Source organism: Chrysemys picta, chromosome 2 (genome assembly GCF_011386835.1).
Source record: "Chrysemys picta bellii isolate R12L10 chromosome 2, ASM1138683v2, whole genome shotgun sequence".
In the NCBI taxonomy this organism is placed as follows: domain Eukaryota; kingdom Metazoa; phylum Chordata; order Testudines; family Emydidae; genus Chrysemys; species Chrysemys picta.
The window spans coordinates 288487931-288513577 of NC_088792.1; the positions used below are offsets into that span (position 1 = coordinate 288487931).

Consider the following 25647-nt stretch of genomic DNA (forward strand, 5'->3'; position numbering starts at 1 on the left):
GTGTGGGCCATTAAGGATGGTTTGGAATCTTGATGACTCCCATTGTCTGCAGATGGCTGTATTTACCTGTGAGTCTTCCTGTATATGTGTGTGCTGGCAAGTGAGTAATGAAGTCTTGCAGTGACATGTGATCATGTCACCTGAACTGGAATCCATCTTTAACCTGGTGCTTTTCCAGTGAGGGGGGGGGGTGGAAACCCAGAGGGACAAAGGGTTCCCGCCTTATGCAAAAGATATATAAAGGGGGGAAGAGAACAAAGGAGAGAGAGGAGCCATCATGAAGAATCCCCTAGCTACCACCTGAGCTGCAACAAGAGCTGTACCAGGGGAAAGAATTGTGCCCAGGCCTGGAAGGTGTCCAGTCTGAGAAAAAACTTACTGAAACATCTCTGAGGGTGAGATTATCTGTATTCAGTTTGATTAGGCATAGATTTGCGCATTTTATTTTATTTTGCTTGGTGACTTACTTTGTTCTGTCTGTTACTGCTTTGAACCACTTAAATCCTACTGCTGTATTTAATAAAAATCACTTTTTATTTATTAATTTACTCAGAGTATGTATTAATACCTGGGGGAGCAAACAACTGTGCATGTCTCTCTATCAGTGTTATAGAGGGCGAACAATTCATGAGTTTGCCTTGCATAAGCTTTATACAGGGTAAAACGGATTTATTTGGGTTTAGACCCCATTGGGAGTTGGGCATCTGAGTGCTAAAGACAAGCACACTTCTGTGAGCTGTTTTCAGGTAAACTTGCAGCTTTGGGACAAGTGATTCAGACCCTGGGTCTGTGTTGCAGCAGACGGGAGTGTCTGGCTCAGCAAGACAGGGTGCTGGAGTCCTGAGCTGGCAGGGAAAACAGGAGCAGAGGTAGTTTTTGCACATCAGGTGGCAGCTCCCAAGGGGGTTTCTGTGATCCAACCCGTCACAGCCCAATCCTCCTATTTGTCTAGGTCACTCTGGACCCTATTCCTACCCTCCAGCGTACCTAACTCTCCCCCCAGTTTAGGGTATGTCTACACTACCCGCCGGATCAGCGGCCAGCAATTGATCCAGCGGGGATCGGTTTATCGTGTCTAGTCTAGACGCAATAAATCGACCCCCGCGTGTTCTCCCGTTGACTCCTGTACTCCACCGGCATGAGAGGTGCAGGCGGAGTCGACAGGGGAGTGGCAGCACTCGACTCACCGCGGTGAAGACACCACGTTAAGTCGATGCAAGTACGTCAACTTCAGCTACGTTATTCATGTAGCTGAAGTTGCAGAACTTGGCTCAATCCCCCCTTCCCCCAGTGTAGAGCAGGGCTTAGTGTCATCTGTGAACTTGCTGAGGGTGCAGTCCACGCCATCCTCCAGATCATTAATGAAGATGTTGAACAAAACTGGCCCCAGGACCGACCCTTGGGACACTCCGCTTGAAACCGGCTGCCAACTAGACATGGAGCCATTGATCACTACCCATTGAGCCCGACAATCTAGCCAGCTTTCTATCCACCTTACAGTCCATTCATCCAGCCCATACTTCTTTAACTTGCCGGCAAGAATACTGTGGGAGACTGTATTGTTAGAGGGCTTTCCTTCAACCCTCCCACTTCCCTGGTTCTTGTCACGCAGACAGCAAGCAGCAAACGACCAGAAGGCTGAAGTGCAGACAATGCCATGTTTACTGGGCTTAGTTTCCAAGCAAGCAGATTCCGAAGCCCTTCACACCAGTCTGGCTTATCTCTATACGCCGAGAGAGTCTGTTCCCCCATGTCCCCTTTCCCAGCTCTGACAGCGCAGAGCCTTGCCTGTGTCCCTGTTCCCATTCCCCTCCCCTTAGCGAAACACGATGCCAATTTCCCTTCCCCACACTTCCTATTTGACCCGTTTATATAGTAACATTCTCAGCTATACTTTAACCCATCATTTTACTGAAATGTACTAACCAATCCTAACATAGTGTAACATGATTCTCTAACCAATTCTATCCCACGACCCTCATTAACTTACACCTAGCAACATTAATTATCCAGCAGACAGAAGCAATTAGAGAACTAGACAGATTAACAATAGAAAAGTAGGGGCCATAAAGATAAAACAATACAGAAATGAGGGTTTCACAAGCACAACCATTGAGAAGTGAGTTCTTGCCAGACTGGACGCTGTCAAACTACGTTTTCTTCAACCATCTTAAGATCTGTTTCTTTTGCTAGTGGTGATGGGAACTATCAGGACAGAATCATCTTCCTGGCATCCCAATAGCACCTTACTTCAGTCTGACTGGTTTGGGATGTGAGGATGAGCCAAAGGCCTTAACCTAAGAACAAGGCCTCAGACTATCCTAGGGAGAGGAGGCCCAGACACAGACCAACTGTGATTCTGATTCTTTGTTTTTATACCCCTGTAACTAGCTAAATGATAAAAATACACCTAAGTTCTTAAAATCTAGGCCTTTACAGGCAGGCCTGAGTATCTATATTCTAACACATGTCAAAAGCTTTGCTAAAGTCAAGGTATGTCACGTCCACCACTTTCCTCATATCCACAGAGCCAGTTGTCTCATCATAGAAGGCAATCCGGTTGGTCAGGCATGACTTGCCCTTGGTGAATCCATGTTGATTGTTCCTGATCACCTTCCTCTCCTCCAAGTGCTTCATACTTCTTTAACTTGGCGGCAAGAATACTGTGGGAGACCGTATCAAAAGCTTTGCTAAAGTCAAGGAATAACACATCCACTGCTTTCCCCTCATCCACAGAGCCAATTATCTCCTCATAGAAGGCAATTAGGTTAGTCAGGCACGACTTCCCCTTGGTGAATCCATGCTGACTGTCCCTGATCACTTTCCTCTCCTCTAAGTGTTTCATAATTGATTCCTTGAGGACCTGCTCCATGATTTTTCCAGGGACTGAGGTGAGGCTGACTGGCCTGTAGTTCCCCGGATCCTCATTCTTCCCTTTTTTAAAGATGGGCACTACATTAGCCTTTTTCCAGTCATCCGGGACCTCCCCCGATCACCACGAGTTTTCAGAGATAATGGCCAATGGCTCTGAAATTTCATCAGCCAACTCCCTCAGCACCCTCGGATGCAGCGCATCCGGCCCCATGGACTTGTGCATGTCCAGCTTTTCTAAATGGTCCTTAACCTGTTCTTTCACCACTGAGGGCTGCTCACCTCCTCCCCATACCGTGCTGCCCAGTGCAACAGTCTGGGAGCTGACCTTGTCTGTGAAGGCCGAAGCAAAAAAGCATTGAATACTTCAGGTTTTTACACATCATCTGTCACTAGATTGCCTCCCCCATTCATTAAGGGTCCCACACTTTCCATGACCTTCTTGTTGCTAACATACCTGTAGAAACCCTTCTTGTTACCCTTCACATCCCTTGCTAGCTGCAACTCCAGTTGTGCTTTGGCCTTCCTGATTTCACTCCTGCATGCCTGAGCAATATTTTTATACTCCTCCCTAGTCATCTGTCCAAATTTCCACTTCTTGTAAGCTTCCTTTTTGAATTTAAGCTCACTGAAGATTTCTCTGCTAAGCCAAGCTGTTCGCCTGCCATATTTACTATTCTTTCTGCACATTGGGATGGTTTGTTCCTGCAACCTCAATAAGGCTTCTTTAAAATACAGCCAGCTCTCCTGGACGCCTTTCATAGAATCATAGAATATCAGGGTTGGAAGGGACCTCAGGAGGTCATCTAGTCCAACCCTCTGCTCAAAGCAGGACCAATCCCCAGACAGATTTTTTGCCCCAGATCCCTAAATGGCCCCCTCAAGGATTGAACTCACAACCCTGGGTTTAGCAGGCCAATGCTCAAACCACTGAGCTATCCCTCCCCCTTTCCCCCTCATGTTATTCTCCCAGGGGATCCTGCCCATCAGTTCCCTGAGGGAATCAAAGTCTGCTTTTCTGAAGTCCAGGGTCCGTATTCTGCTGCTCTCCTTTTGTCAGGATCCTGAACTCGACCATCTCATGGTCACTGCTGTCCAGGTTGCCACAAACTTCTACTTCCCCTACCAATTCTTCCCTGTTTGTGAGCAGCAGGTCAAGAGGAGCACAGACCCTAGTTGGTTCCTTCAGCACTTGCACCAGAAGGTTGTCACCAACACTCTCCAAAAACTTCCTGGATTATCTGTGCACCGCTGTATTGCTCTCCCAGCAGATGTCAGGGGGATTGAAGTCCCCCATGAGAACCATCGCCTGTGATCTGGAAACTTCTGTTAGTTGTCTGAAGAAAGCCTCGTCTTGCTCTCGCCTCTAAACTTAACCCAAAGACTCTCAACAGGCTTTTCTCCAGTTTCATACTGGAGCTCTGAGCAGTCACACTGCTCCCTTACATACAATACAACTCCTCCACCTTTTCTCCCCCACCTGTCCTTCCTGAACAGTTTATACCCATCCATGGCAGTGCTCCAGTCACCTGAGTTACCCCACCACGTCGCTGTTATTCCAATCACATCATAGTTCCTTGACTGTGCCAGGACTTCCAGTTCTCCCTGCTTGTTTCCAAGGGTTCTTGTGTTCGTGTACATGCACCTAAGATAACTAGCCGATTGCCCCACTTTCTCAGTATGAATCAGGAGGCCTCCCCGGTTGCACCCTCTCCTTGTTTCCCCCTGGTATCCCACTTCCCCCGGGTTTAGGTCTCTATCCCCCAGTGAACCTAGTTTCAAGCCTTCCTCACTAGGTTAGCCAGCCTGCCTATGAAGATGCTCTTCCCTCTCTTCGTTAGGTGGATCTCATCTCTTCCTAGCAATCCTTCTCCCCGGAACAACATCCCATGGTCGAAGAATCCAAAGCCCTCTCCGACCCCACCTGCGTAGCCATGCATTCAGACCACCCTAACGTGATAGAGATGCTTCTCTACCTGGCTCCATGTAGGTGGAGCCTACATTTACAGCCAGAGCAAAATGCTAATCGAATGACTGCAAAGAAGATATTTTAGACAGGACCAAACAAGCAGCAGTGGGTGCCCTGTCTCCACGTGAAGACGACGGCTGGCTGGAACTGCAGCTGGGGCTGCAGAGGTACCCCTAAGTAGCCGTCACTGAGGGGACAGGCCGCCAGCTGGCTTGTCTTATGAACCAAGGCTCACGGCCGGTCTGGTGGTTGGAGCTGGGAGAGAAACACCCGGTGAGCTACACTCCGTGAGCGGGGCCTGGCTTGGCAGTCATGTCCAGGCTCTCGGAAGCATGTTTTATTTTAGTTGATATGTTACATTTATTCTGCTTCTCAGAGCTCTGGTACTTTCACTTGTTTTCACCACAAACCAAACCAAACCACTGCAGTGCTCCGGAGGTCTCACGGGTAAGCCCGGGGGGGGGAGGAGGGGACACACCATTCCTGTGGGAGTGGAGGATCTGAGAGTCCCCAGCGGCTCTGGGGCTGCGCACTCCAGGGATGCTCGGGGTCAGAGCGTGCCTATTGCTAACCTGCGGAGGGACAGCGGGGCCTGGAGAGGCTGCGAGGGGAGTGCTGCCTGGGATTGGGGGAGGTGGCAGGAGGTTGGCAAACCCTTTTAACAAGAATGCGCCCTATCATTGTTGATACCCATCTCCTCTACCCCCACGGCCCTGCCTGCTGGCTTGGCTCATCCGCCTGGTGCTTACCCTGTAAGCTCTCTCTGGGGCACAGTCTGTCACTTGCCGTGGGTTTGTACAGCACCAGCCTCGCTGGCCTGTAGGTGCAGCTGCACTATAACTATCACAGAACCACAGAAACGGGGGGCGGGGAGGGAGCTCCTGGAGTCATCAAGTCCAGCCCCCTGCACTGTGCAAACCTAGACCGGCCCCGGCAGGTTTGTCCAACCTGTTCTTAAAAACGTCCAGGGCCGGGGATTGCACAACCTCCCTGGGATGCCTGTTCCAGAGCTTCGCTACCCGAGAGTTAGAAACCGGTTCCCAACCTCTAACCTAAATCTCCCTGGCTGATTCAACCCGTTACTACTTAATATTAGCATGGCAAATACTGTGCGAATCTCCGTTAAAAGATCATTTTTCGGTGGCTAAGGCAAACACCAAAAGTTAGGAAATGCCAGATGTAGGGTTCTCCCTGTGACCTTCGTTCCGCCCCTGGGATCTGAGTCCTGTGGAAAAAAACATTGATGACCGTGTCATTAAAGGCAGTGTCACGTAATGCACATGCTTCAGGAGGCGGAGCGAAGGCTGCTGGGGCAGCCTGCATTCTGGCATGTCCTCGCTTCCCAGTGCTTGACTCCAGCCCTGCCACATTGTTAAAAACCTCCTCAAATAACATCATGGCCTTGAGGATTTTTCCTCCCACGAGCAGGATTTGAACCCTCAACCTCCATCGCCAGAATTCAGGCAGCTTGAGCTAAAAGCTTCACTTTGCTGACTGCTACTAGGAGAAGTCTGTTAGCCCCGTGCGGGCACAGGCTGCTGGGTTTGGGGGTGAGAGTCGGCCCCAGGGGGATCTCTCCCCCCATTTCCCTGCTACAGTTGTTGGAGCAGGGCCCCGGCGTTCCCGTTCCCAGGGCAGCTGAGAGCCATTGAACCAAACTGTAACCCCTGTTTCTAACGACAACCACGTCAAGCCAGGGGGTGCTGCAGCACCCCCATTCCAGCACCCATGTCCGTTACCATGCTGGCAGGTTGCCAACTTTCCCGGAGTAACGATAACGAGGGAAGGGAAATGATAACTTCTGACAGCTCACAGCTCAGCTGACCTGAATGGGGCACAGAAAGGGCCCCTCCCTAGCCAGAGAGCAACTAGCAAAGGCCTGCTGGCAACCAGGGCGGGGCGGGGGATCTCAGAGAAAGGGGCACAAGAATAGTGTTTAATGGGAAGCCATAAGGCAGCGTAAATATCGGGGTCCCTGCCAGCACCCCGTAACTGGAGACTGTCTTACCTTTGAGCCTGGCAGCCGTTTGAGTCTTTGTTATTCCAGCTCCCTCTGCAGCACCGCACCGGGCAGGGGGCAGGAAGAAGCCTGCTTCTGAATTCCCGCTCTGGGCTTCGCTGGGCAGGCAGCCGATCCCAGGCCCAGCACAAGGCCGCGTGCAATCCATCGTGTGACCACAGCCCCCCGATTGCCCGGGTTCCCCTCACAGCCTGGCAGGACACGGCGCCCGCGCTCACTGCAAGACTTACCGGGCCAGGAGCTCGGGCAGTGGCAGGGTGAGGAGATGTGCGCTCGGAGTTACTCAGCCCCTTCCAGGAGCCCCAGGCTCCCAGCAGCCCATCCAAGCGAGCCGGCCCCGGTGCAGCTTGAGGTGCCTTCGGCCCCAGCCCCGTGTTATCTGGGGTTCCCTGTAGGGTGCGTGATGTGCTTTGGGGCATGGAGGGGGTCTCCAGGGGCTCTTTGGCTGCCTCTGTGGCAGAGGAGAGGCAGGGTCCCCACTCCTTCGCTGCGCAGGCCCAGTGCTGGCCTGCTTGCCCCAGGAACCAATTCAGCCAGGCCCTAGTGCGGAGGGGCAAACTGGTCCCCTGGGGCCTCCATCCAGCCAGGGCAGCGGGAACAGCACAGTGAGAGCGGGCCAGCCCGGGTCCTGCCCAGCCTGGCACGGGTCCCGCTCCGCCCGGGGAGAGCAGCAATTCCCCTCGGGCCCCAGCGGACATCTTTCCCCGAACCGTCACAGTCCAGAGTGAGTCTCTTGCCCTTGGGACTCTGCAGCGAGGGGTGGCAAAGTCCCTGGGCTCGCATGGCGCGTCCTCCCCACTGCAAGCAGGCCGAGCGCCTCACGCTCCCTCCCAGGGCCGAGCCCCCTCCCTAGCAAGGCCCCTGGCTCTGAGCAGCCACCACCTCGGCTGGGCCTATGGAGCTAACGAGTGCTCCCACGGGGGAGGCCGGGAAGCTTCCTGTCCACCTCAACTGACCTCAGCAGCCAAGCCAGGATCCATCCAGGCCAGTTCCCGCGCATCGACCCCCGTGGGACCGGCCAGCTCTCGGTGCCAGCTGCACGCTCAGAGCAACGGAGGTAGAGCTCAGGGCCTGGCTAGTTCACACCGCTGATATCAAGGTGGCTGAGCTCAAAACCACTCCAGTCCCCACCTCTCCCAGCAGGGGGCGCTGTGGAGAGCGGGGCAGGAGCTGGCTGGGGGCGGAGCTCCCGGTTACTGCAGTCACAGCCTCTCCCAGCAGGGGGCGCTGTGGAGAGTGGGGCAGGAGCTGGCTGGGGGCGGAGCTCCTGGTTACTGCAGTCCCAGCCTCTCCCAGCAGGGGGCGCTGTGGGGAACAGGGCAGGAGCTGGCTGGGGGCGGAGCTCCCGGTTACTGCAGTCACAGCCTCTCCCAGCAGGGGGCGCTGTGGAGAGTGGGGCAGGAGCTGGCTGGGGGCGGAGCTCCCGGTTACTGCAGTCCCAGCCTCTCCCAGCAGGGGGTGCTGTGGAGAGCGGGGCAGGAGCTGGCTGGGTGGGGGAGCTCCCGGCTACTCCAGCAGCTTCGTGTGGCCGTGCAGGGATTCCCAGCAGCTGTGACTCACAGGAGCTCTGGTGCCAGAGGCTCTTTACCAATTACAATCAGACTGAATTGTATCACCTCCGACTTTATTGCTGAGCTCCCAGAACAGAGCAGGAGACGGGGCCTGGCGCCCCGCTGGGCTGGCCAGGGCGGAGATAGCGGGAGAGCTGCAGCGGGCACGTCTATACAGCAGCTGGGCACGAGCTCCCGGCCCCATCAGATACCACCTGACTCCTAGGCGGGGGGAGCCGGAAATCTCCCCTGCTCTTTGTGGCACGAGTGCCGCTGGCACCAGTCGGGGACACGTGAGGCTCACGCCCAGCTGCAGCGTGGCCATGCCCAGCAGGGCCTGGCACTGGGGCAGGGCTAGCTCCCAGCACCGACGCAGGTCTGGGTGCAGCAGAGCTAACGAAAGCAAGGGGCGGGGGGGGGCGGGGGGGAGTTCTGGGCCTGCACCGGGACAGGCCACGGCAGCGCCGTAAAGTCAGACCCATTCTCAGCTACTGAGATTTCTCACCCCTGGATGTACTTGAATAAACCCTCAATCATCTTCCCTGTGCTGGGCCCCTCCCATCTCTGCTGCCCCCTTCTGGGGCCCTGGGGTCTCTGCCCCACATCTGGGCTTCACTTAGCCCTTTGCTCACCGGCTGAGACACCAGGGCTCCTCCCCGACAGCCCCTCGGGGAGCGGGGACAGTCCAGGCTACACCGAGGAGCAGAGGCTGCCCCAAGAACCGGGACCGTTCATCAGCTGATGAGCAGGGCAGGGCGGTGCCGCGGTCGCTCAGCCGAGCCGTGCAGCGCAGAGAAGGGGCTGCTCCGGGGCAGATCGTGGCCTCCCTCTAGCGCTAGCGGGCCTGCCTGGTCCACACACTGAGGGCAGGATGGTGTGTGCCCCCCGCCATGCTCCTCAGGCCGGCCTGCTTTGAAATGTCCCTGGCGGATGATCCCACAGCCGGATCCATCTCCCAGCCGCAGAGTCACTCCCGATATTCACCCTCATTCTTCCCATTCTGCTCCCTTGGGTACCCAAAACAAGCCGCCTCCCCCTCGGCGCACCAGGCAGCTGGGGGACGGACAGCGCTCCGGTCGGACTCTCTCCAACAGGCGCTGGGGCCAGGCCAACAGGAAGGACAAGCCTGTGATCCCAGCACGGAGGCTCAGGAGAGCTGGGTTCTAATCCCGCCTCTGCCAAATCCTCCTGTGTGACCTTGGGCAAGTCGCTTAGTGGTTCTGGGCCCTGGTGCCCCGATACCAGTGATGGGCCTGGTAGCCGAAACCTGGGAGAGTTCTGAAAGGTGGCCAACTTTGGCATCAACTTGCTGCTACCAGGCACTGGCCCAACCTAGCTCTGCCGGCGCCCCTCAATCCCAACCCACAGCCCACTATCCTAGCCCTGGGGTCCCCCCCAGCTCTGCCGGTGTCCCTCAATCCCGACCCGCAGCCCCCTATTCCAGCCCTAGGCTCCCCCCCAGCTCTGCCAGTGCCCCTCAATCCCGACCTGCAGCCCCCTATCCCAACCCTGCTCCCCCCAGCTCTTCCGGTGTCCCTCAATCCCGACCCGCAGCCCCCTATTCCAGCCCTGGGCTCCCCCCCAGCTCTGCCAGTGCCCCTCAATCCCAACCCACAGCCCCCTATCCTAGCCCTGGGGTCCCCCCCAGCTCTGCCGGTGTCCCTCACTCCCGACCTGCAGCCCCCTATCCCAGCCCTAGGGTCCCTCCCCAGCTCTGCCGGTGCCCCTCAATCCCGACCTGCAGCCCCCTATCCCAGCCCTGCTCCCCCCCAGCTCTGCCAATGCCCCTCAATCCCGACCTGCAGCCCCCTATCCCAGCCCTGCTCCCCCCAGCTCTGCCGGTGTCCCTCAATCCCGACCTGCAGCCCCCTATCCCAGCCCTGGGCTCCCCCCCAGCTCTGCCGGTGTCCCTCAATCCTGACCCGCAGCCCCCTATTCCAGCCCTAGGCTCCCCCCCAGCTCTGCCGGTGCCCCTCAATCCCGACCCGCAGCCCCCTATCCCAGCCCTGCTCCCCAGCTCCCAGCATGCAGTGCCTTGTCTGGGCCGTATTGCATGCTGGAGCATGGCCTGCACCTGGGCATTAAAGCGGAGAGCGGCCCATCAGGTGCAGCCACTGGGCTCCCGGCATGTTGCCCCGGCTGCCCACTGGGCATGGCGGGCAGACGGCCTGGAGGAGAGCAGACGGCAGCGTATGGGCGCTGTGGCGGGAGCAGGAGCAAGGCCAGCATCTCACTTTCCCGGCTCCGGGCTGCCCGCTTCCCTGGGCGTCCCCACCTGCGGTTTCTGTCTCTTCCTGCTGGGCCGGGGGCCAGGCACCTGGGGAAGGAAAGCGGCCGAGATCAGAGCAGCTCGTCTCACTGTCTGGGTCCTGTCGATGCAAGGGCAGCCTCCAGCAGAGAGGGCGGCTAGACTGATACGTGCCCAGGCCCCTGCTGGGACCAATGGGGCCAGGACTGGAAGCAAAGGGATCCGTGTAGGAACCTGGAGGGCTAACACCAGGCCTGGCCCCCACCCCTCCTCACACATGTAACTGGCACAATGAAGACCCTGCTCAGTGCTGTTTGCAGATCTCGACCCATACAGAGGATAACCCGCTGTGCCATCCCTCGGGCCCCCCGGTGCCAGGGCCTGGCGCGCACACCCCTTACCTCCGGCGGACGTGCCCGTTTGCTGGCGGGGAAGAACTCGCCCAGCTTCTGCTGCCTCCCGCCCTCCCGGGGCGCTCGCTGCTTGGGCTCGGCCTCCTCGGGCTTGGGCTGGGTGTGACGAACTGGGACTGTTCTTACTGTGGTGTGTGAATGCTGACAGGGGAGTGTGACTAGGATGGTCTGCATCGGGGGATGGGAGCCGGCCCAAGGGAACATACCTGAGCTTGTAACATGAGAACCCAGGAGGGGGTTGGAGGTCAGATGACTCCGGGGCCCGGGAAACTGAACAAAGGCTGTGGGAGGGGTCGCTGAAGGCAGAGTGCTGGAAGCAGGCTGGAAGGAGGCTGGAGAGATGGCTGGGAGGCAGAGATGGCTCTGACCCCCCAAAGGGGGGGGCTGGGATGCCCTGGGACCCCAAGCTGGACCTAACTGAGGGGGGGCCCTGTTGTCTGTGCCTGCAAGACCTGTCTTGGACTGTGTTCCTGTCATCCAAATAAACCTTCTGCTTTACTGGCTGGCTGAGAGTCATGGTGAATCGCAGGAAGCCGGGGGTGCAGGGCCCTGAGTTCCCCAATACTCCGTGACAACTGGTGGCAGCGGTGGGATCTACTGCACCCCGTGGACGGCGCTTCCTGCAGTAAGTGACTGGGGAGCAGTAAAACGAAGGGGGATTGACGGGGACCAGGCCTGCTGAAGAGTGGGAGAGAGACGGTTATTACCCCTGGGAGTGTGTGACCAGCGAGAAGGACTTTTGCAGTAACAGGGTCCCCCGTGGGATCACAGCGAGTGGTCCCAGGGGCGGAGGAGTCTGCAGCTCGACCCTGGCAGAGAGGTGGTGACCTCGAGAAGGGCTGGCACACTAGGGGGCCCCCTGCAAACTGTGGGGAGCTGTGAGCACACAGGCCGGTGAGTGGCCAGCAGGAAGATGTATGCCAAGCGGCTTAAGAGCGACCTGGTGGAGCTGTGCAAGCAGAGGCGGCTGCGCATTGGGAGGCTCACCAAAGAACAGCTCATCGCCCAGCTGGAGGCGGAAGATCGCGCGAATGAACTGATCCCTGTGTCTCAGGGAAGCAGCCTGGCAAATGCAGCGCAGGCACCAGTGTCTGTCCCAGCTGGGAGTGGTCAGCCGGCTGCTGAGGGCTTCCCGAGACCCCTCCTTCCTATGCCTAGGGGAAGGGTGGGGAGGAGCCCAGCAAATACCGAAGGCGCCGTGATCCCCCCGGCCAGCAGGGGGTCCCCCCGGCGAAGCTCGCCGGCCAGCAGAGGAGCCTCCCGGCGACGTTCGGCATCCGGGGAGCGGAATTGGCTGGAATGGGAGAAAGAGCTAAAACTGAGGGAGCTGGAGGATCGTGAACAACAGAGACAGCGTGAAGAGAGACAGCATCAGCGTGAACGGGAGGAGAATGAGAGACAAAGACAGCATGAAGAGAGACAGAGACAGGAGAATGAGAGACAGCGTCAGCATGAACTGGAACTGGCGAGACTGAGGGGCAGCGAACCCCCGGCTGCGGTGAGTGAGGGGGGACCCAGGACTGCACGGAGCTTTGATAAGTGCATCATGGCCCCATACAAGGAGGGGGAGGACATGGATGACTTCCTGGAGGCCTTTGAGACGGCCTGCGAGCTGCACCGGGTTGATCCCGCGGACAGACTCCGGGTCCTTACCCCCTTACTGGACCCCAAATCCGTGGCATTGTACCGCCAACTGGGAGAGGCAGAGAAAGGGGACTACGAACTATTCAAAAAGGCCCTGCTACGTGAGTTTGGGCTGACTCCTGAGATGTACCGGGGAAGGTTCCGGAGTCAAGATAAGACCCCTGAGATCTCATATCTGCAACTAGCCGTCCGCATGGAAAGATACGCCAGCAAGTGGGCTGGTGGGGCCCAGACGAAGGAGGACCTGATTAAACTGCTGGTACTGGAGCAACTGTATGAGCGGTGCCCATCCGACCTGAGGCTGTGGTTGGTGGACAGAAAGCCAGAGAACCCGCGACACGCCGGGCAGCTGGCTGATGAGTTTGTAAAGAGCCGGTCAGGGGGTGGCAGGGAGGAGCCCCAAAGGAACAGGCCCGCCGTGATGCAGAGAGAGAGTCACCCTGGGACCTCCCAAAGAGGGAATATGGGGAATCCCCTCCCACGGGGAATGCCCAGCGTCAGGGACAACCGACCGGCTCGAGGGGACCCACAGGACATGAGCTGCTATTACTGCGGCCGAAGAGGCCACGTTCGGGCCCAGTGCCCCAAGCTCAAGGACAGACTGAGCAGACCGAACCCGCATAGGGTTAACTTGGTAGAGGCCCAGACGGACGAGGGGCAGGCTTCTCACGCAAGAGGGGCTGGCAGCTTATCAACTGCTCAAGAGAGAGAAGGGCCCCAGGCCAGCTCCTCTAGGGGGCTGGATGCCCCAGACTCAGGGTTTTTGGTTTATACGGTGGGCGCGGGGCTGTCCCTCCGGAGAGAGTACCTTGTTCCCCTGGAGGTGGATGGGAGGAAGGTCAATGGATACTGGGATACGGGCGCAGAGGTGACGCTGGCCCGGCCCGAGGTGGTGGCCCCAGATCAGGTGGTGCCCAACTCCTACCTGACCCTGACGGGGGTGGGCGGAACACCAGTCAAAGTGCCCGTGGCAAGGGTACACCTGAAGTGGGGGGCCAAGGAGGGCCCCAAGGATGTGGGGGTACACCCGTATCTGCCCACTGAGGTATTGATGGGGGGGGACCTGGAGAACTGGCCAAGCAACCCCCAAAAGGCACTGGTTGTGACCCGCAGTCAGAGCCGGCGAGGGGCCCTGCGCCCTGGCCTTGGGGGGGGTGCCTTGCCTGAGGCGCAGGACCCTAACCTGGTGGGGAGGGAACGCCCAGGGACGCGGCTCAGGGAGGCTGCAGCTTCGGACCCAGCGGGCGAGAAAGAGCAGGTGGCCATCCCTGTCCCAGCTGCTGAGTTCCAGGCCGAGTTACAGAGAGACCCCTCCTTGCGGAAGATAAGGGACCTGGCCGACCTCAATGCGGTACAGACCATGGAACGAGGTGGCCGGAAAAGGTTCCTGTGGGAGAAGGGGTTCCTGTACCGAGAATGGGCTCCCCCAGGGAAAATGGAGTCAGGGGGGATCAGGAGGCAGCTGGTGGTACCCCAGAAGTATCGCCGCCAGCTGCTGTGCCGGGCCCATGACATTCCCCTCTCAGGGCACCAGGGAACCTGGCGTACCCAGCAGAGGCTGCTACGGAGCTTTTACTGGCCTGGGGTCTTTGTTACTGTCCGACAGTACTGCGGATCCTGTGACCCCTGTCAGAGGGGGAGGAAGGCCTGGGACAAGGGGAAAAGAGCTTTAGGACCCTTGCCCAGCATAAAGGATCCTTTCCAGAGGGTGGCCAAGGTTAAAAGGGCGGCTCTAAACCAAGAGAGCCCAAAGCACAGACCTCCAGACTGGAGCGCTGGGAGAAGACCACAGCCCAGTTGGAACCCCAGAGGTATGGGGGTGGGAAAAGGGCACAGGCCGCATAAACCTTCCCACATGCGAACTGCGAGTGCCATCAAGCACCCCCGACCTAAGGGGGGGCGTGGAACGGAAGGGGCCTGGTGTAAGTCTCACCAAGGAACTGGAGGGATGCGGGGGCATCCATGGGAACGGGGGTAGGTTCGAACTTCCCCGGGTCACTGGCTAAAGTGACCCTGCTCAGTTCGGTCTCGAAGGGGGGAGAGATGTGACGAACTGGGACTGTTCTTACTGTGGTGTGTGAATGCTGACAGGGGAGTGTGACTAGGATGGTCTGCATCGGGGGATGGGAGCCGGCCCAAGGGAACATACCTGAGCTTGTAACATGAGAACCCAGGAGGGGGTTGGAGGTCAGATGACTCCGGGGCCCGGGAAACTGAACAAAGGCTGTGGGAGGGGTCGCTGAAGGCAGAGTGCTGGAAGCAGGCTGGAAGGAGGCTGGAGAGATGGCTGGGAGGCAGAGATGGCTCTGACCCCCCAAAGGGGGGGGCTGGGATGCCCTGGGACCCCAAGCTGGACCTAACTGAGGGGGGGCCCTGTTGTCTGTGCCTGCAAGACCTGTCTTGGACTGTGTTCCTGTCATCCAAATAAACCTTCTGCTTTACTGGCTGGCTGAGAGTCATGGTGAATCGCAGGAAGCCGGGGGTGCAGGGCCCTGAGTTCCCCAATACTCCGTGACACTGGGCCTCCTGCCACCGCTGCAGCCGCCGGCACACCCGCAACTCGCTGGAAACGGAGCTCAGGTCAGTGGGGCAGGGCCTGGAGGGGATCTGGACCAGGGGGAGCATCACAGCAAGAGGAACGGAAACCAAGGGGGTTGAGGAGAAACCCCTAAGCGTCCCCTCCCCCCCCATGCCAGGATCTCAGCAGAAGCGGCTCAGCGCCAGGCCGGCCCCCAGAGCTCCCCACTACAGGAGCTTCCCGAGCTCCGTGTCCAGCGTCCCTCAGGGCGCTGCAGTAAATCTGCCAAGGCCGTATCCAGCCTCTCCGGGGCTCTGTGAAAGTCACGCTGGGGCTGGGGCCGGGCGAAACCGGCAATTCTTTGGCTGATGCACAGAGCAGGCCAGAGCCCAGCTCGGACCCAGACCAGGGGCTGGAGACTTGCGTGGGGTGCTCTGAGTGTCGATCCCAAAGGGGGCGGGGGAGTCTGCTGGTGCCACAGAGCAAGCTCCGTGTTGGTGTGAAAGGTGCCAGGCTGGGAACCCTGGCGACGTGCCCCTCCTCCCCCCCCTTCCGCCCTGGACGTCCCCCCTGTGGGCGGGAGAAAGGGGGTGAGTCTCCAAGGCCTATGCAGCTGCTGGCTTCAGTACTGAGGCTGCCAGCTGTGGGGTCAGATTGGGGGCAGACACACCATGAACCGAGACCCCCCCAAACTCATCACACACAGGACTCCACCCCGTTCTAGGCCATCCCGCCTGCCCCCCATCCAGACAGCACGACACTGACTTCATGTGCTTCTCATGGGCGAGGAACCGCACCAGCCCCTCTGGGTCGGGGTCGCGCCACTCCAGCGTTATCCGGTCCGGGTCGGCCACCTCCGGCTGCAGGAAGAGCCTGCGAGCTCCCTCCAGGTCCCAGTTGGCGGGCAGCGGGTGCTTCTGTAACAGCAGCAGCTTACAAGCCAGCGGCACCCTGTGCCCCCAAAGGATCCCAAAGCACTTTGGAGCTCACGCCCAGGAACGTGAGCTCCAAAGTTCCCCACTGCAATGCGCCCACCTCTGGGGAGGGACCAGCAGCTGGTTACCAGTGCATAGCAACACCACAGGAGCGCAGGCCGGCAGGGGGTCACTGCTGCTCTCTTCCCCAAGGGGTGTGGGCTTCGTTCCCTCCAACCAGCCCTGCTCCTTTGCCCACTTCCCGGGCATCCCCCTCTACCTGGCTCTCGCCGGCAGTCAGACCCCTCCTGGCCCTTCCCACCGAGAGCGCGGCTTTACAGCACACCCCAGCCCCCCCTTCCCCTGCTCAGCCCCCCCCCCACGCAGCACGTGGCTTGGCTGCTCATGCCCAGGCCCCGCCCCCGGTACCTGCGGGTCGATGTTCTGGAGAACCTGCTCGATTGTCCCATGTTGCTGCAGCAGCTTGAGGGCCTTTTTGGGGCCCAGCCGCCAGATCTTCCCACAGTAGTCACAGCCCAGCAGGATGCACAGGTCCACGAACTGCCCCAGGACAGGCCCGGCCCGAGGAGAGGGAGCAGAAGACAGCCATCACCAGAGGGGTTACCTGGGTGGCCACCTGCTCCGTCCCTGACCACCCCTCCCACCCCTCCCAGTGAGGCTGGCAGAGCAGGGGCCAGCTCACGCCACGGTCCCCATGTCTCAACCGAACCCTGACAAATACGTGGCTGGCACAGCCTGGCCCACCTGGGGGTTAGTATCGTTCAAACAGGTGTTAGCATTGGAAGACTGTGTTTAGCCTTTATGGAATGCTTGTGAGCTGCTGCCGGCATCAATCTCACGTCTCACATCTGTATCCCCTAGTGCAAGGGAACATCTGAGCGGTTGGATTGGGAGCTTCTGTGAGCGTGTAACTCACCAGGCAGGAGAGAGACATTAACCAGTGTGAAGTGCTGGCTCCAGCGGGAGGTGTCACGTCCTGCCCCACAGGGAAGGACCATCGACACCTGCTGTGCCCCCCACGAAGCTGAGTCGTGCAAGTGGTTTCCTCCCATCAGCGGAGTTCACAGCTCAGAGCACATGGGGGGAGGGGAATAAAACCTCCAGGCAGAGAGAAATGATTATACTCTGGAGGGGCAGGTTTCTAGGCAGAAGCAAGAGATCCCCAGTGCTCAGCCCGGGTCAGCCCTACAGGACGTATGGAGCTTGCATGTGATAGACGCGTCTAGTCCCTTTGGAAACTTGTGACTGTAACTCCGGTGTGTCTCGGGTTCCCGGCTTCACCTTGTCAAGAACTCTCCTGTTTCCTGTCCCAGGCAATAAAGCTTTCGACAGCTTGTTCTAGGGCTGGCTACAAGCGTGGGCTTCGGTGTGAGAGCTAAAGCGCAGGGCCCTGGGGTGAGGACGGGTCCTTTGGGACAGGGAGTAACCTGACTATTGCTGTATCCTTGGGGGAAGGGCCCAGCTATCTCCCAGGTGGCAGGACAGGTGGGGGGCCCACGGGGCCTGTCTGTGACTCCCCGGTTAGGCTGTGGTAGGGCCTGAGGAGCTCACACCTGGTAACTGGTTGGTGAAATCGAACACAGAACTCACAGCCAATGTGGGGCTGGTGCCGGGTTCCCGGCACTCACGCTCTGGAGTCACAGCAGACAGCGTTACACTCCTCACCAGCATGGTCCCTCCCCGTCCCAGCATAGCCCCACCTGCTCAACATGCGCCAGACCGACGGGCGGCACAAGGGAACGACGAGACAATCCTGCTGGCCAGCGTCGTCTCCCGGTTCCCTTGGGCTGCCCGACGGGCTGTCTGCATCCACCCGTTGTCTCCTATTCTCGGATTCCCAGCTCTGGGTGAGGCCTGTCTCTGTTCTGTGTCCGGGCAGCAGCGAGTGCAGGGGGTCGTGCTGTCCACGGGGGCCCCACAACGCTACCACAACACCACAAAATCCATCAATCCATCCCCACCTGCTCCTGAGTCATGCCCAGCTTCTGCAGAATGCCCGGCAGGGAAAACTCTTCTACTTCACTGCAAGAGACAGAGGGCAGCGTGAGGCTTGGGCACACTCCTGGGGCACCCTCCCTCCGCCAAGCCCCCATTCCTGCAGCACCCCCCAGAGCCGCGCAGCCATCCCCTGCGGTGGGAGCGAGCTCACACGTCCAGTACAGCACAAACCCGGAGCAGATCTCTTAGATTTCAATATGGCCAGTGAGAGAGAATCCACCACAGCCTTGGGATATTGCTCCCGGGGTTAATGGTTTTAAGCCCCACTGTTAAAAATCTGCCCCTTATTTCCAGTCTGAATTTGTCTAGTTTCAGCTTCCAGCCATTGGATCATGTTCGACTTTAGTCTGCTAGACTGACAAACCCGCCGTCAAATCTCTGTTCCCACGGAGGTACTTATAGACTGGTCAAGTCACCCCTTCACCTGCTCTTCGTTAAGGGAAATAGATGGAACTCCTGACGTCTCTCACTACAAAATATGTTTTCTAATCCTTTAATCATTCTCGTGGCTCTTCTCTGAACCCCTCCAATTTATCACCATCCTTTTCGAATTGTGGCCCCAGAACTGGACCCAGGACCCCTGCAGCAGTCACACCAGGGCCACGTACAGAGGTGAAATAACCTCTGCTCCTCGAGATTCCCATGTATACCTCCCAGGACTGCATTAGCCCTTTTGGCCACAGTGTCGTACTGGGAGCTCACGTTCGGCTAGTTATCCACCCCCACCGCCAAACCTTTTTCAGAGTCTCTGCCTCCCAGGACAGAGTCCCCACCCAGCAAGTATGGCCAACACTCTTTGGTCCTAGATACAGGTCTTTACATCTGGTCGTATTGTTGTTTGCTTGTGCCCAGCTCACCAAGCGATCCAGATCGCTCTGTGTCAATGACCAGTTCTGTTATTTCCCACTCCCCCAATCGTTTGTCATCTGCAAACTTTGTCAGTGCCGGTTTTATGTTTTCCTCCAGGTCATTGATAAAAACGTTCAATAGCGTAGAGCCAAGAACCGATCCCTGCGCGTCCTTACTACGAACACATGCTCAGTGGGGATTCCCTGGTTTCCGTTACATTTTGAGACCGATCACTTGGCTAGTTTTTAATCTGTTCACCGTCTGCCACGTTCATTTTATATCGTTCTAGCGTCTTCATCAAAACGACATGCAGGACAAGGTCAAAGGCCTTCCCGGGGTCTAAGTCTGTTACGCCAACGCGATCACCTTTATCAGCCGACTTGTCATCTCGTCAGAAACGACACCGAGTGAGTTTGACAGGATCTATTTTCCCCAAACCCATGTGGAGGGGCGTTCATTCTATCGCCCTCCTTTCATTCTTTATTAACTGCGTCCCGTATCAGCCGCTCCATTACCTTGCCCACGATCGATGTCAGGCTGACAGGCCTATAATTATCCTGCTCATCCCGTTTGCCCCTTTAAAACACTGGCACAGACGCTTTATGCCAGTCGTCTGGAACTTCCCCGGGGTTCCCAGGTGCCAGCAGCTCCTGGATCCCCCTCTCTCCTCTACCACATCCCCCAGCAGGGCTCAGGCCCGCCCAGGGCTCCGCGTGGCCAAGGCCCCTCCCCGGCCCCCTGCCACTCACCAGTTGTTCTTGGAGCTCAGGTGGCGGATCAGACGGAGGCTCCCGAAAGGCAGCGCGTCCATGTCTTCCGTGGCCGTGCACCAAACCTTGCCAGACTTCACCAGAGCTGCGCAGGTGGCTTCCGCCTCAGCCGGAGCCTGCGCACAGGTACAGAGAGCGGCTCTGCTAGCATCCCCGTGGGGACAGCGCCCGAACGGGACCTGCCGGGGGCACACGGACCCTCCTCCCCCTTCCCCGCTCAGACCAGCATTCACGGCTTCCTTTAAATCACAGCAACTGGTTTGCTTCTGTCAAGGGTCCGCGTCCCTCCCGACAGCACTTTGTGTAGGCCCTAGATAAACAACCCCCGTCTCCACCAGCGATACCCTGCAGCTCTGGGACACTCAGCCATGGACCCTCCGGCCAGCAGAGCCACCCGGGCCGGCCCTGCAGAGCAAGAACTGTAACCAAAGCAACCGGCTTCACCCAAGCACAGGGGCCGCCCCCCTTCTCCTGGGGAGCCCAGTCAGCTCCCCAGTGACCCATGGGCCGCCCCTCTGCCACAGGACCCAACCCCATGCTGTCCCACTCCGTGTTACCTGCACATATGGCACACCCAGGTAGCTCAGCAGGGTCTCGCAATCCTGCTTCAGGGGCCGCGGCAGGTTTTCAGCCCGGTGGGACTCTGTAACCGGCAGAGGAACATGGGTCAGGGGTTCCTGCTGTGGCGGGGATCCCCGGGACCAGTTACAGTGCCCCCTGCTGCTGCAAACAGGCGCTGCATGTCCAAACCGGACCCCAGGCCTGGACAGCGAAGGCCCTGAAACTAGGCCTGCCACCCGGATAGGGGCCACTGACTACCACTGCCGGAGAAGGTAATGCTGGCCCTGCCCGGGCCAGGGAGCTCTCTGCGGGGCAGGGGCAGGGGAGGGCCCGGTTGGGGCAGGGCAGATGAGGCGAGCCAGGGACCCCGGCTGCTTTGCAATGCGGCACGGCAGAATCCCACAGGCTTGGGCATTTACCTGCAGCGTCTCTCCTAGCCCCGGCAGCCTCCGCCCGCTTGGCCAACTGCAAGGAAAGGAATCTGTTACAAGGATCTGCACGCAGAGACGTCCTATCGCCTTCTCAGCCCGGGCCCTGCAGCGTCCCCCGCTGCCTGGGACAGAACATCTGCATAGCTCCCCCAGCCCCTGTCCCAATTCCTGCAGCGCCCCCTACTGGCGGGGACAGAGAATGATCAGCCGTGTATCCCCACCCCCGCCCCGCCCCCGTTGCTGCACATTCTGTCCCCTCTGCTCTGTTCAGGGATCTCAAGAGCTCTGCTTTACAATACTGCGCCGGGGGCCACTCCCGCATGTAAGTGACCTGACAACAAGCTCCCTGCCTGGACTCTCTATCTGGGAAGCTCAGCCCTTAAAGGCACACCCCACCCCACCCCCTGCGCCATTAACAAACATCCCAGCATGTCTCGGATACCAACCAGTGGCTGCTTGAGGTCAGGGGGCTGCCCGTCAAACACAAACACCGGTTTGATGCCATTTTCCAGGAGATGCAGCGTCCGGTAAAACAGCCCCTGCAAGTGACTGAGACGAAAAGCCTGCAGGTTGCCACCATGGCCCGTGCGCCACGCGGGACGGAGAGCCCGGCAGCGGGAGCCGCTCCGGCAGAGCGAGGGAAGCCCATGCGTAGTCACACACCCGCACGGGTGCAGGCCCGGAACGGTACGGCTGCCTCCCAGCTTCCACGTGAGGGTGTCAGCACCCTTATCCCCACGCACGGAGGCACAGGCAGGGGACAGGGGCTGCCCAAAGCCACCCCGCAAGTCCCTGGCAGGGCTGAGGGCAGACCCCAGGGGCTCTTGGCTCTGAATCCTGCACACCTAATGGCCATTGAACTGTCCTCCGCTGGGCCCCCGGCAATGCACGTCACCGTGTGAGTGAGCGCCGCAAGGCGACCCCACTGGCCAGGCTGGGTGTGCGACACTGCGGAGCTGGGGCTGCCTAGGGGCTCTGGGAGCAGGGAGCAGCCCTGGGGAAGCCAGGCACTGCTGGGTACAGGCCACTCACCTGATGTTCTCCCCGTTACGGTTGAAGAGCTTCGGCATGGCCGTGCGGAACTGGTAAATGGCAATGGACGCGTCCAGGGCTATGACGCGGTCTGGGAAGCCAGGGGAACAGCCGGGTTATTCCCCCAGGGACAGGCGTAACCGCCCCCACACACACACATCCTGTCCCAAAGGGCTGTCTGCCTGGGGACTCTCCCTCCACCTCTTCCATGCCACCCCCCAGGGCTGCTTCCCCATTCACCCCCCTTCCAATTTCCTGGCGTGTCCCCAGCCACTACCCCCACCATTCCCAGGCGATCTCAGCCTCTGCCTCCCTCCTCTGTGCTCCGAATCCCCATCTGCCCCCAGGCCCCTGCCCGCTTGCGCTGTCCCCTCCCGCCGGGGGGCAGCAGGAGGAGCCGTGCCCCAGGCTGGGGAAGAGCTGAGGGGCGCTCACCTCGATACTGTCGCAGAGGGAATAAGCTCACGGCCTCCGCGGCCTCCTCCTTAATCACATCTGCCAACCTGGCGATGCCCATGGGCACGATCCGGGAATCTCTGCAGAGGTTGGGCACAGATGGGGAGTGCCCCAGGGGCTGGGCACAGATGGGGAGTGCACCGTGGGCTGGGCACAGATGGGGAGTGCAGAGATGGGGAGTGTCCCGGGGGCTGGTCACAGAAGAGGGGGGTCCTGAGGGGTGCAGAGATGGGGAGTGTCCCAGGGAAGTGGGCACAGAAGAGGGGGGCACTGTGGGTGTGGGCACAGAGGGGAAGTGTCCCGGGGGCTGGTCACAGAAGAGGGGGGTCCTGAGGGGTGCAGAGATGGGGAGTGTCCCAGGGAAGTGGGCACAGAAGAGAGGGGCACTGTGGGTGTGGGCACAGAGGGGAAGTGTCCCGGGGGCTGGGCACAGAAGAGACGGGCACTGTGGGTGTGGGCACAGAGGGGAAGTGTCCCGGGGGCCGGTCACAGAAGAGGGAGGTCCTGAGGGGTGCAGAGATGGGGAGTGTCGCAGGCAAGTGGGCACAGAAGAGGGGGGCACTGTGGGTGTGGGCACAGAGGGGAAGTGTCCAGGGGGCTGGTCACAGAAGAGGGAGGTCCTGAGGGGTGCAGAGATGGGGAGTGTCGCAGGCAAGTGGGCACAGAAGAGGGGGGCACTGTGGGTGTGGGCACAGAGGGGAAGTGTCCCGGGGGCCGGTCACAGAAGAGGGGGTTCCTGAGGGGTGCAGAGATGGGGAGTGTCCCAGGGAAGTAGGCACAGAAGAGGGGGGCACTGGGGGTGTGAGCACAGCTGGGAAGTGTCCCAGGGGCTGGGCACAGAAGAAGGGGGTCCTGGGGGGTGCAGAGATGGGGAGTGTCCCAGGGAAGTGGGCACAGAAGGGGAGTGTGCCCCGGGGGCTGGGCACGGAGAAGCAGGGAGCAGACACTCCCCAGAACGGGGCAGGCCCCAGGAACGCAGCGGAGCTCACAGCAGGGACGCGGCCGGGGCTCGGAGCTGGGGCTGCGCGCAGGGAACCACGGGCAGCGGCAGCCACAGGAGCGGGACCGGCGCTGCAGCCGCCGCCGGGCTGGGGGTTCGCGGCCGGGCTGGGAGGCGCGGGGGCCGGAGCGCAGGGGAAGCCGGGCCGGGCTGGAAGGAAGGATCGGGGCGGGGCTGCGCTGCCCGGCACCTCCCCGAAGCTGCGCCGCCTGCTAGCCGAGGAGCCGGGCGGGGCTGAGCGTTTCGGACCGGGAGGGAGCTGGAGCTGGAGATGGGGCAGCCGCTGGGGGGCCCTGGGCAGACAGATTCCAGCAGCGGCAAGACGCCCAGGGATGGTGGAGCCATGGGGGCTGCCTGGGAGCAAAGAGGCTTTTCCAGCTGTGATTGCCGGGGCGAGCCTAAGGCTGAGGGGTGCTTGATGCCCCCGAGGGGGAGACTGGCCCATGGGGACCCCGAGGCAGCAGGCGCTCAGTGGCCTGGCCCATGCGGACGGGGATGCCCTGGGGGTACCTGGCTGTGGGCAGGGCCGGCTCCAGGGTTTTGGCCGCCCCAAGCAGCCAAACAAAAACAAGCCGCGATCGCGATCTGCAGCGGCGATTCGGCGGGAGGTCCTTCGCTCCGAGCAGGAGTGAGGGACCATCCGCTGGACGTGCCGCCCCTCTCTGAAGTGGCCGCCCCAAGCACCTGCTTGGTAAGCTGGTGCCTAGAGCCGGCCCTGGCTGTGGGCACCTCGCGGGTGGGAGTCTTGTCTTTGGCTGGCAGGGGTCAGCTCCCTGGCAACCTGAGCTCTGCCCGCCAGGCCCCGCGCTCTCTGCAGGTCAGCAATCGCCTGCCCCCTCTGAGCGGCTCCCTGGAGCGTCCAGCAGCCCCTGGCCCACTGGACACTCAGAGGAGAGCTGCTGCTCCCCAGCGTCCCGGTTCCCGCTCAGCTCAGGCTCCGTGCGACGCACAGCGCGGAGATATGGCTATGGCGACACCAGTCCACGGTCATTTCACACGGTTCCCAGATGCAGGTGACCCCAAGCAGAAGTGCTGGAAACCAATGGTCACAGACAAAATCGAACCGTAAAGCACAGTCTAAAACCTAGACTGACTCAGCAGATACTTTCTTACCTTCTGGAGTGACGCTCACCCAAAGTCCCCCCAGCGTTGAACAGCCAGGCCTGGCTGGGATCCTCCGTCTGTGGACAAGGCACAGCTGGCAGCTTGCCTCCTCGGTGACGCATCCCAGGTGTCTCTCCACCCGGAGTTAGACCCTCCAAGCCATGGTTTGAATGACACCCCCTAACCCGTTCGTTTTTTCTGTGTTTTCCTTTCCTGTTGATTTTCCAAACCCTTGCCCAGCGTGCGCCTCCGTTGGGAGACAGACGGATGATGCAGAGAGAGACAAGTCCCTTCCCTCCTGTCTGGTGACCTCTGCAACTCACAGGCCTTAGGAACACGATGCGCAGTGTAGCTCCCTAGCCCTGAGATATCATCTCACCTACATCTTGCAATGATTAGAGCGACCAGTGCGCTGCGGGCTGTTGGCAGAGACTTCGGATGCCACCCTTTGGCACAGTATTCTGCATATATCGGAGCCAAAGGATCCCTGGAAACCCCTACACAGTCCTTATGCCCTCTGCCTGTTCCTGGGTCAGAGTGAGCCTGAGGCCGTGGCCACTCAGTACCCAGGGAGGGGTGGCACAGTACAGCCCATGGGGACCCCGAGGCTGCGGGCGCTCAGTGCCCAGGGAGGGGTGGTGTGGCCCAGGGGGACCCCGAGGCTGCGGGTGCTCAGTGCCCGGTGTGGGGTGGTGTGGCCCAGGGGGACCCCGAGGCTGCGGGCGCTCAGTGCACGGTGTGGGGTGGTGTGGCCCAGGGGGACCCGAGGCTGCGGGCGCTCAGTGCACGGTGTGGGGTGGTGTGGCCCAGTGGGGACCCCGAGGCTGCGGGCGCTCAGTGCACGGTGCGGCGTGGTGTGGCCCAGTGGGGACCCCGAGGCTGCGGGCGCTCAGTGCACGGTGCGGCGTGGTGTGGCCCAGGGGGACCCCGAGGCTGCGGGCGCTCAGTGCATGGTGCGGGGTGGTGTGGCCCATGGAGACCCCGAGGCTGCGGGCGCTCAGTGCATGGTGCGGGGTGGTGTGGCCCATGGAGACCCCGAGGCTGCGGGCGCTCAGTGCACGGTGCGGGGTGGTGTGGCCCAGTGGGGACCCCGAGGCTGCGGGCGCTCAGTGCACGGTGCGGGATGATGTGGCCCATGGAGACCCCGAGGCTGCGGGCGCTCAGTGCATGGTGCGGGGTGATGTGGCCCAGGGGGACCCCGAGGCTGCGGGCGCTCAGTGCCCAGGGAGGGGTGGTGTGGCCCAGGGGGACCCCGAGGCTGCGGGCGCTCAGTGCCTG

The 25647-nt window shown here is 59.9% G+C and overlaps 1 protein-coding gene across 2 annotated transcripts; it reads right to left on the reverse strand.

The window, feature by feature from the left end:
- On the reverse strand, nt 1-25142 carry LOC101942188 (flap endonuclease 1-like). Of its 2 annotated transcripts, XM_065586409.1 has the most exons (13): nt 24379-25126; nt 22245-22345; nt 21810-21900; nt 21224-21326; nt 20766-20811; nt 20343-20428; nt 19765-19901; nt 18130-18190; nt 16577-16708; nt 15999-16150; nt 15233-15278; nt 11060-11167; nt 10492-10727 (listed from the first exon to the last, which is right to left on the reverse strand). In XM_065586409.1, the coding sequence occupies exons 1-13, from the start codon at nt 24489-24491 to the stop codon at nt 10641-10643; spliced, it is 1263 nt and encodes a 420-aa protein (XP_065442481.1). In that variant the 5' UTR covers nt 24492-25126; the 3' UTR covers nt 10492-10640. The 2 variants fall into 2 exon arrangements, with proteins under 2 accessions (XP_042702419.2, XP_065442481.1); XM_042846485.2 differs by lacking the exons at nt 11060-11167; nt 15233-15278 and having other exon boundaries at nt 1-10727; nt 24379-25142.
- Between the last annotated feature and the right edge of the window lie 505 nt (nt 25143-25647).

Coding starts and splice junctions, on each gene's coding strand:
- LOC101942188 (XM_042846485.2), bottom strand. CDS start 24,491: ATGCGTCACCGAGGAGGCAAGCTGCCAGCTGTGCCTTGTCCACAGACG. Junction 21,327..21,809: donor CGTAACGGGGAGAACATCAG/GTGAGTGGCCTG, acceptor TTTTCGTCTCAG/TCACTTGCAGGGGCTGTTTT. Junction 19,902..20,342: donor TGGGTGTGCCATATGTGCAG/GTAACACGGAGT, acceptor ACCTGTGCGCAG/GCTCCGGCTGAGGCGGAAGC.